This window comes from Panthera tigris, chromosome A2, assembly GCF_018350195.1.
Source record: "Panthera tigris isolate Pti1 chromosome A2, P.tigris_Pti1_mat1.1, whole genome shotgun sequence".
Lineage (NCBI taxonomy): Eukaryota > Metazoa > Chordata > Mammalia > Carnivora > Felidae > Panthera > Panthera tigris.
Window position 1 is genome coordinate 146,096,217 of NC_056661.1, and position 10,668 is coordinate 146,106,884.

General features: G+C 54.7%; 1 protein-coding gene across 1 annotated transcript in view; it reads right to left on the reverse strand.

The window, feature by feature from the left end:
• PODXL (podocalyxin like) overlaps window positions 1-10,349 on the reverse strand; it is a 43,622-nt gene extending 33,273 nt beyond the window's left edge. The window contains exons 1-2 of the mRNA XM_042977218.1: window positions 10,295-10,349; window positions 5,214-5,267 (exon numbers count right to left, since the gene is read on the reverse strand). Of these exons, the coding sequence (XP_042833152.1) occupies window positions 5,214-5,267; window positions 10,295-10,349 (109 nt within the window). The remainder of the gene's footprint in view (window positions 1-5,213; window positions 5,268-10,294) is intronic.
• Between the last annotated feature and the right edge of the window lie 319 nt (window positions 10,350-10,668).

Below are 10,668 nucleotides of genomic sequence, written 5' to 3' on the forward strand. Positions count from 1 at the left end.
AGTGTGGCCCAGAGCCTGCGGGTGGCCAGCTCCAGCCTACACACATCCCTGCCCTGTCCCACTGTGACCCTCTCCCTTCCCCTCCACGAAAGCAGTACGGGGTGATGGTTAAGAGCACGTACTCAGAGGGCCCCTGGGTGGCTCAGTAGGTGAGGCATCTGACTCTTAATTTCAGCTCAGTTCACAGTTTGGGAGCTGAAGCCCCGGCTCAGGCTCTACACTGAGAACACGGAGCCTGCTTGGGATTCTCTCTCTCTCTCTCTCTCTCTCTCTCTCATTCTCATTCTCTCTCTCTCTCTCTCTCTCTCTCTCTCTCCCCCTCTCTGCCCCTCCCCTGCTCACACTCTCTTTCTCTCAAAAATAAATAAACTTTAAAAAAAATCAATTTCAGGGCACCTGGGTGGCTCAGTCAGTTAAGCATCTGCCTTTGGCTCAGGTCATGATCTCGCAGTTTGTGAGTTCGAGCCCCATGTCGGACTCTGTGCTGACAGATCAGAGTCTGGAGCCTGCTTTGGATTCTGTGTCTCCCTCTCTCTGCCCCTCCCTCGCTCACGCTCTGTCTCTGTCTCTAAAAATAAATAAACATTAAAAAATTAAAAAAAAAAAAAAAAAAGAAAGAAATGATTATACCCTCTGGGAGCCCGGAGTTACGCCCTCGGCCACAATCCCCTGGTTACAGAGCCACACCGTCCGCATGCCTCCCCCTCTGGGGGTGTTCACATCTCTACAGGCCTGGACACAGGGGAGGGTGGACGCAAGGCATCCTCGGACCCACTGGGTCTCTTCCAAGGTTTCCCAGGGCAGCACAGCCTCTTAGGAGAAGGGGCAGGGGAAGGTGACAGCATCAGGGTGGCTACGGTCAAGCAAATTCCCAGACAAGAGGAAGGGATAAGTGGGAATCTTCCTGCTCCAGGAAGTGTTTCCTCATCTCCTCAGAGAAGCCTGGGGGGGGAACGAGAGCAGGGGTGAGGGAGGGAGGGGCTTTTCTGGTGGCAGCCTCCAGTTCTGCCCTGACAGCAACCCCAGACCACAGCCTCACAGGGCAAGTCCGGGCAGCCTCAGGCTCCCTTCAGGGAGAGCTGTTTAAGGCTACATGGGCTCTGGGACCAGCGTCTGGCGTGAGAGCCCACGTGATGGGGGTGCACAGGGCACCAGGGGGGAGAGACGCTGGGTGTGCCTCTCTCTCTCAGGCCTGGGTTTCCTCCTTGGTGAACCGAAACTATACCCCTTCGGCCTCCTTCCCCATCCCACCCTGTGTGAAGACAACAGAACCTGATAAGTGTCTGGCCCTTAAGAAGGTGGGGGACTTGGGGTGCCTGGGTGGCCTAGTCGGTTAAGCGTCCGACTTCAGCTCAGGTCATGGTCTCGTGGTTCACGGGTCTCCGGCTCTGTGCTGACAGCTCAGAGCCTAGAGCCTGTCTCCCTCTCTCTCTGCCCCTCCCCTGCTCGTGCTCTCTTTCTCTCTCAAAAGTAAATAAACATTAAAAAAAAAAATGTTTTTTTTAAAGGTGGGGAACTCAAATATTAAAACGTCCTCATGCCAACAGAGGGTGGGGGGCTTTGATGTGGTAGCTCACTTAATGCTGAAAAACTCCGGAAGTTTCTGATAAGGAAGGGAGGTGAAAAAAGGTAACTGACCTGTTCAGCACCACAGCGACTGAGGGGTCAGGCGGCTTAGGCCCGCAGTCAGCCGAGGACCAGCTTTCTTCCCAGAGCACCCCGTGGTGCCGATTCGGGCGACTTCTCAGCCTGGGGCCACTTACACTCCTCAGGCCTTGCTTTCCATTTGTGGAACGATGACGTCGTGACACAGTAATGTATAACAGGGGTTATTAGCAAGCTTTCTCTGCAAAGGGCTCGAGAGTAAATATTTTAGACCTTGCTTTAGGCCTCAACTGCACTGTAGCCACAAAATCCACCACAGGCAGTATGTGCGGTGCACGTGGCTGTGGCCGCGTCCCACTAAAACTGCAGGGACAAATGCAGGCACCTGAGCTGTAGTTTGCAGACCTCCCCCCACCGCCCCCCCCCCGCCCCGCCTCGTGTGCGCAAGCCTCTGTGATTTCCCCGAAGGACCCAGTGAGGGCCACTTGTACCAGCAGACTATTAGAAACCACGGTGGCAAAAAGGTTTTGCAATTCATACCACAAGCAGAAACACCTAAACTGCTACCTACTCAAATAATAGAAAAGGACTTAAAAAATGCGAGAGCACCACAGTCCAGTAACAGACATCGGAGAGGTGAGACATCGGAGAGGGTCCCTACAGAGGGACCCCCGCCCCCGCTTCTTCCGCCCTGTTTGTTACCATTTACTCGCCGTATCGTGGGAGGGGCCTTGGCCAGTCTTCTCGCACCGGAACCTGTCGGGCACCCATCCCCAGCAGGCGCCTGCCGTGTTCCCAAGCTCGGGGCTGCCTAGTAACCGTACTCCCTTTGACCCTCACGGGAATGGCCAAGGTAGAAGTCGGCCAGCAGACACGCAGGTCGGTGCACCTAACGTGGTTTCCTTCCTGTTCCCCTCGAGGCTGGTTGCTCCTGGTCGACAGAGCCTCTCTCCCTGGGCCGCCCCTCCGAACTCTCTGGAAGCCTGGGGTTTGGGCTGCTGGCTTGGATCAGGAGATCCTCAGAACAGCCCCTCCTCCTGTATCTTAACAGTGTTTTAGTAAAGAATTACGTGTATTCGGGGCACCTGGGTAGCTCAGTCGGTTGAGCAGCGACCGACTCTTGATTTCAGCTCACGGTTTGGGAGTTCAAGCCCCGCATCAGGATCTGAGCTGACAGCATGGAGTCTGCCTGGATTCTCGCTCTCCTTCTCTCTCTGCACCTCTCTGCTCGCGCTCTCTCTCTCTCAAAATGAATACAGGAACTTAAAAAGAATTACATACGTTCAGAGAACTGCAGCCATCACAAGTGTTGATGGAACACACCCCCATACCCGGACCACAGAACAGGGCGCACGATCCTGGAAGCCCACCGTACTCCCAGTCACTCTCCATCCCCCAAGGGTAAGCTCTCATCCGACTTAAATACCCGGGCTAACTGTGTGTCTATCAATGGTATCCCACACTACTGACGTTTAGGTCTGGCTTCTTTCCCTTGGCATCTTATTTGCACGATTCATCCTTCCCACGGCGCGTCGCTGTGGACTGTTTGTTCTCTGTTGTGTGGACATCCCCCCATGTCTCACTCATTCCACTGCTGATGGGTGTTCGGGTGGCTCCCAGCACGGAGTCACTCTGCATGAACACTGCAGCTCCTGCCTTTGGGGGAACATCTGCCTGCCCTGCACACAGCTCCGTGCAGAGGCTGGGAGGCTGAGCTGCGTGGACAGGGCGGGGGGTGGTCCTCGGGAACCGGAATGCTTGCTAGCCCCAGGCCCCATTTCCTGAGCTTCCACATCCCGCACCCAGACGGAATCTCCAGCCACTCCACTCAGCTTGGTCGTCCCAGACCCACACCCTGACCGACTAGCTGTCACTCAGATCTGGCTTTCAGGGGCTCTGGGGCACTGTGCTCTCTCCTGCTTCCCTGGAGGACCAGCCTCAGGAGGCCTTCATTTCCAAACGATTCACGGAGGGGTGGCTCCGATGACGTCGGCAGTCCCCCCTAATGACAATGAGAGGCCAGACTTGACTGCACACCACCACCCCACCCTCATCAGAAGCTCTCCAAGTGGGGGTCAGAGGGTGGAACCCCACCCCCATCCTGTACAGGACTGAGCTCCTCAGCAGGAAGCTTCTAAATACATTCTTTGGATTACTCATTATTCTAATTCTGTTGCTGGAGGCAGAGAGGTATGAGGAGAGCTTGGAATTCGGTCAACTGTGCCACCCAAGATTGTAGTCCTGCCTCTACCCCGAGCCCCCGCTGCCCCTGCCGGGTTCCTCCTTCCACCCACCCGGATGTCCCTGTCCCGGGCCCGCTACCGACCTCTGAGCCACCTGTCGTTGCTATTCCTAATGAGGAGTGTGCACGTGCTGACCCCTGGAGGTTTGGGGCAGGTGTTTCAGGCTTGGTGTGAGGGCAGCCAGCCTGTCCAGGAAAGGGGCTGGGGCTCTTCCTGAGCTGGAAAGACAGGCTAACCTCCTTAAAACAATACCCTTCCCAGGGCCTCCTAATCCCTTCAGCTGCTGCAGACCATGTGAATCCTGATCTGTCTGACCAGGCAGCGTGCCCAGCAGCCGCCAACCCCCTGGCCTGGGCGCCGGCAGGGGTGATGCCCAGCCAGCTGAGCTCGCCAGCTCCAGGAAGGGCTCCTGTACAAGGGTCAGTACAACAGGGCGGTGCTCCGGGGAGGAAACGCAGGGCCCTGTGGCCCATCTTTAGGATCAGATTCAAGGTCCCCGTGTGTGATGCACAAAAAGAGCGAGCCCTGGGGTGTGAACCCCAGGTCCTGTGTGAGCCTGAGGCGTCTGGAGCCTTGTCAGCCAAGGGAGAGAGAAATAGCTACCTTGGAACAAAATGAGCACTTAAGAAAATGTATAAGCTTTGGGGGGAAATGTCAAAATACCTCAAATCTGCAGAGGGGCAGGTCTGGCTGGATGGGAAGCCAGGCTGACAACCTTGCCAACACCCTCCTGCGTGCTGGAGACACAAATGTGTGCACGCTAGGGCTGGGAACCGGTGGGGCACCGCGCGTCGCCCTGGGCTTGCGTCAGGTCTGAGACCACAGGACACAAGTATGTACTTCCTCCCTCCTCACGCAGTGGCATTTTCTACAAACCCCCCCCCATCCAAACCAGTTTATCGTATCACTCTTAAGCTTTTATCTTGCACTTACTGAGGCCTTATCATTCGGGCCAGACACTGAACTGAGAGCTCTGCATGCGTCTCCCACGCTCTCTGAGAAGGTCCCACCGTTGTGCTCTTTGCAGAGCAGACTGGGGACTGGCTATGGGACAGTGGGGGCAAGAGCAGATCCAGCCCCGGCTGTCCACAGGAGGCGAGCGCCCATGACAATGAACCACCACGGCTGGTGCATGCCTCATCAACTTTGCAACTGACCACACCGCTTCCCCCGGGGCACCTACTGTTCTCTAAACCCTCGGGCACACGCAGGCTTCCGGCCAAAGCCTGCGCACACTCAGAATGCAACTCTTCCCTCGGTGGTCAGTTCAAAGACAACCTTGGTAAATGTTTTTCTGAGGGAGCACGCTGTCGTTCCCACGCCACCTTCCTGGTCCCGAAGCCATGAAAATAACCAGATGCGTACCGGTTTCTCCACCGCCCTTGGAAACCTCCACCAGGGACCAGTCTCCGCTCCAGGCTGAAAACAAACAAGGGCCAGAAGCCAGAGGGAAGTCCCAAATAGAAGGTGAGATAGTGGGCTCTATGAGCCGAATGAGAAAGTTCTGTGAAACGGGGCCTGTGAACTTCCCCGGGAATGACCAGTTTCCGCCTGCTGGAAGCTGAAGGTTAAGGCAGCAAGCACAGCCTTCCAAATTTCCAAACTTTTTTTTTTCTGTCCTGGAGAGAATTCTCCCCTTCCAGGAATAACACCTGCATCCTTCTTGCTGCAGAATAATCCATGTTAGTACACGTTCCCTAGGCGAAATGTGTGTGTGCTGGGGTGAGGGGAGCTAAGGCTCAGGTTAGCTGGCTCCCCACCCGAAACCCCACTTACTCTGCAAAGCAAGTTAAAAACAAAGCCAAGGCACGCCTGGGTGGCTCAGTCACTTAAGTGTCCGACTCTTGATTTCAGCTCAGGTCGTGATCTCAGGGTCCTGAGATCGAGCCCTGCGTTGGGAGCTTAAGATTCTCTCTCCCACTCCCTTTGCCCCTACCCCACTTGCATCCTCCCCCCACCCCCCCCAAGTACAATTCTAAAAAACAATTTAAAAAAAGTCTAAACTCCATCACCCAAGACTATGCTTGGCCCTAAGAAACAGGGAAAAACAGGACTACTCCCCTGTTAAGCTCAAAATCTAGACTTCTTTGGTGTTTAAAGACAAAGGAGGTCCGCTTGCCTGTGGGGAAGTAGGGATCTGGTAGGAGTATTGCTTAAAGAGAAACAAACAAACCTCATAAATGAATACAGCTAAACAATTGAGGGCTGGCTCTCTTGCCCCCCCCCCACTCCCGCCAAGGCCGGTGGTGGTGGGAAAGTTAAAAGCCTCGTTCCTTTTAAACAAAGCCAAGTTGTCCCCCAGCGTTTGAGATGTTAGAGCTCGTCAAGGAAGCGGGGTTTCCTACGGGAGCCGCCTTGGGAAGTGAATCAAGAATCCCAGGGCCAGCCTGCTTGGAGCCAGGTGTCCAAGCAGCTGAAAATTCATCCCCTAAAAGTAGTCAAGGGGGCTTACATCAGAGGGGGGACGGAAGGTGCGCACGCACACACACACGGTGATTTCACGGCTCTTCTTTTCAGAAGAAACTTCGAGCAAAATGGAATGTTTCCCTCTGAAACTTCCCAGGTCAGGAAAGAGGGTCAAGGCTTTGCTTAGGTCACACAAGATTGACACCAAAGTCAGACTTGGGGCTCCTGAATGGGTGGAGGCAGGGGAAGAACCATCCCCTACGCCTTGGCCTCCCATGCTCCCATCTCCCCTTTCTTTCTCCACGCTCTTTATTGTGTTAGGAGTCTTGCTACCATGCAAGGGGTACAGATGGCCAGGCCAAGAGCACTAAGTCATACCTAAGTTGGAAGGAGCTAGCTGGAACCTCAAGACTCCGAGACTTAGCTCGTGGCTGGGTAATTCACCACCATCCTCCCACCTTGGATGTCCCGTCTGGAAAACGGGTGCAATCCTCTGGAGTGTGGCACAACCCAAGGCCACAGGACTTTGGAGATACTAGCCCCCAGAGACTGTTGCCTTTCTCGTCTTCCCTTACAGACTGGTCTTTGCTTTTACAGTAATGACATCATGCCTAAAGATGCAACCGGAAAAGGAGCTGATGTCCACCCCTCCGCTGAGGAAGCAGCTGGGGAAGCAGGGGCCAGAGAGGCAGTGAGCTACCGAGCAGTCAGGGCCAACATGTGGCTGAGTCCACCGCCCTGCATAACTGGCGGCTGGGCACAGCCCCTTATCCACAGATGAGAAAACTGAGGCCCACCGGGAGGACTCCCGGCCCCGGAGGGAGGGAGCATCTTGCTCTTACAAACCCGTTTTCTTTTTTTCCCTGCCCTTTATTCAACACCCAACACAGGACCCTCCTGGGTATCTGCCCTATGCCTGCCGTCACCCCCCATACACACAGACACACTTACGTACACCGAAGCTTAATTAACAGGAGGCGCTGGGGCAGCTACAGCTGGTGTGATGTCGTGACTGCCCGAGAGAGCTCATGGAATTCAGAGATGTGATATTGTGCGGTCAGGACCAGGCTTCCAGATTCTCCCCGGTGCCTGGGAGGAAAGCCAAAGTGTTTTTCCAGCCAAGTACAACCTCCCGGGATGCCAAGGGGAGAATGAGAGCCTGTGGACAAGCTCCCACCCCGCCTCTCCCCAGGAGCCAGCTGTCGACAGCACGTGCCCTCCAATGTCCACTGTGGCCACTGAGAAGCTGAAAACGAGGATGAGCTCAGGGTGAGAAGTAGTTCCGTGTGGGGCTCCGGGGTCTCCGGATGCAGTGGCCTGGCCAGCAGAAGGGGGCATGCTGGGGACTGGGCTCATAGCGCGGGGCTGCCGCGCGCAGGGACGGGCTGAGACCCAGACGCGCTCTACTCAGCAGCGCCCCCTACGCCTGGGGTGTGGAGCTACATGTGCCTGAGCGAGGGGACCCCGCGCTCACCGACCCGCCACTGGGAGGATGTATGATGTGCTGGCAGCAGCTCGAAAAGCACGGGCAAGCCGGTGATTCCATCCAACGAGTCACCCCCTTTCCACCATTTGGTTCCCTGGCTCCCAGAAAAATGACAGCCCGAAGGTGGAGGAGCTCGGCGTTACCCAGGGCTGAGGACAAAGCCCCAGCACCACTGCCTCGGGTGAGCCACCAGGGCAGTGCTGGCTGGCAGAACAGCCTTGGGAATCCCCTTCTCCAAGCCCCTGGGACAGGGGGACAGCCTGAGACTGGATTTAACACAGAAACCGTGATGTTGTCAGGAACAGGGACTCAAAGCAGTAGGAGCAGAGGCACAACAGGAAAAAAAAGCAGCCAGAATCAACCAGCAAGCCACGTCTGCCCCCATCTGAGTAGAAAGATCAAACGTCAAAAACACACCCACCCACAATTTTCGTAATAATGCCTTCAACTCCTACCTGAGAAACAACACCGTTATTAAGCACCCATGCAGGGCCACTGGCCTGGAATGGAACCTGTTCCCTACACTGACTCTGGTACAAGCAGCCTTTATTCTGGCCACAAGCTTCCATGTGGTTTCCTACAAATCCCCTCAGGAAGGAGGGCGCTGTCAGGCTGCATTTCCCTTTCCAGAAGGTCCTGCTTAGCAAAGCTCCAGACTGGACGCACACGCCCAGTGGTCCGGTCTTTACATAGGACTGCGTGGGTTCTAGCCCTGAGTCACATATCCCTGGATACCTCTCAGTCCTGGGCAAACTGGGGCAGGCGGTCCCTCTATCTTCATATCCGTATTTCCCCCCACCAGATGTTCGTGGATGTTCTAAAAAGGAGGAGGAAAGGGGCACCTGGGTGGCTCAGTCGGTTGAGCGTCCGACTTCGGCTCAGGTCATGATCTCGCGGTCCGTGAGTTCGAGCCCCGCGTCGGGCTCTGTGCTGACGGCTCAGAGCCTGGAGTCTGCTTCGGATTCTGTGTCTCCCTCTCTCTCTCACCCTCCCCCATTCATGCTCTCTCTGTCTCAAAAATATATAAACAAAAAAAAAAAAAAAAGGAGGAGGAAAGGTTGTTTCCACGGTTAAAGTACATTTGGAGGACGCTGAATTAAGCAAAGGCTATTCGGTAAGGGGCATCTGGGAGCATTTAAGATCCTAACAGGCACTGACTTTCCAAGAAGGGGAATCGAGTCGGCAGCCTTTTCCAAACCTTTTGGATCATGCGTCTCTTTTACTCACGACAAACTTTCTATTCATTTATCAAACATTTACTGGGAGCAGAACTCTTACTATCTTGAGGACTACTGGTGTTCTCTTTGGGCACAGTTTGAGACCCAGCTTATTCTACCGACTTAAAAGTAAAAAACAAGACCAAAGGAAAAAAAGTGGGGTGCTAGCCCTGATTTACCGTAGGGGTAAAGTGAGGCACAAGGGCACCAGCCCCTGGGGATTACGGTGCAGAAAGTCAAATGCAGCTCGGTGAGCAGTTTCTATCTTCCTCCCACTTCTCACCTCCGGGAGGAGATACTCAGTTCCCTGGTTTATATTTGCTGCTGGATTGCTTCCCCTCCTCCCTGAAGGGGAGTGCAGATTGGCTCTAAAGACCTTCACCAGGTTTTGCTGCCCGGCTCGGATGGTGCCACAGTGAATTTGGTGCTAGAGTCAGGGAGGGTTGGAGGAGGAGGAAGGAAGCTATTTAGAGGGTGATACTCAGATCTGTGGCCTGCACAGGGGCAGTGGAGAAAGAGCAGCCAGAGGGACACCGATCCAGAAAAAAAAGCAGTAGGATGTGACCCTCCATTTCACAGCGTGATGGCCAGAACCTCAGGGGCTCCAGGATCAGGGCCTTGGTGGCTTCAGGAAAACCCGTCTGACTTGTAGCCTAAGGGGAAAGGGCAGCGTCCCCGAGAAATGGAGTGGGAAGCACCAGGTGGGAAGCAGGAACTGGGAGGCAGGGAGGGGGGGTGGACATTGCAGCCCCTTCCTGGGAGTACGGCTTACCACAGCCTCAGAACCGGGGCCCTCGTCCTGAAGGGCCTGGCTGTGGGACAGTGAATAAATGGGCAAAAGCTTAGCGCAGAGAGGTCATGGCACATGCTGGGGGGTGGAGAGGGGGGAACAGGTCTGCTTCATCATATCGCACGCTGGGCTAGACCTAAAGCCAGTAAAAGACGTAAAACAAAACTGCGTCAGGCACACCACCAGTGTGTAACCCACACTTGCAGAGAAGGCATTATACTATCTCACAGCCAGGGAAACAGAGGCCAAGGAACAAGTCTGAAACCGCAAGGCCAGCAAGTGCCAAAGCCCAGGCTAAACTCCACGCTTCTAACTTCAAATCCTGGCACATCATGCCGAGAGATTTCAGTGTTTCTTCTCCTTGACAGCAGAATTTTTCTCAGAGGAACTCTTATGTGGAGACCTACCCTACAGAACAGATAAAAATGGAGATGCGCAAAGTGGGGTGGGATGAAAAGTCCGCCCCCAAATTGGCCTTCTCTTAGCTTTCCTCTCTAGGTGTGTACCCCAACCTCTCGGTGGCCCCCACGACAGCTCCATAGAGTACCTCCACCAGTTTGGAAAGCCACCGGCCTCCAGCTGGTGCTCTCAGGAGTGTCCATGGACCAAATATTTATTTTTTTAATCTCTTCTAATGTTTATTTATTTTTGAGAAATGGCCCGAGCAGTGGAGGGGTAGAGAGAGAGGAAGACAGAATCCAAAACAGGCTCCAGGCTCTGAGCTGTTAGCATGACACGGGGCCTGACACGGGGCTCCAACCCACAAACTGAGATCGTGACCTAAGCCAAAGTCGGCCACTTAACCGATGGAGCCACCCAGGTGCCCCATGGACCAAACATTTAAGACAGTACTTCCCTCGGCCCCATACTTGCCCCTGCTGAGCTAGGAAGGGGAGGATAGGGTGTAGAAATACTTCTTTG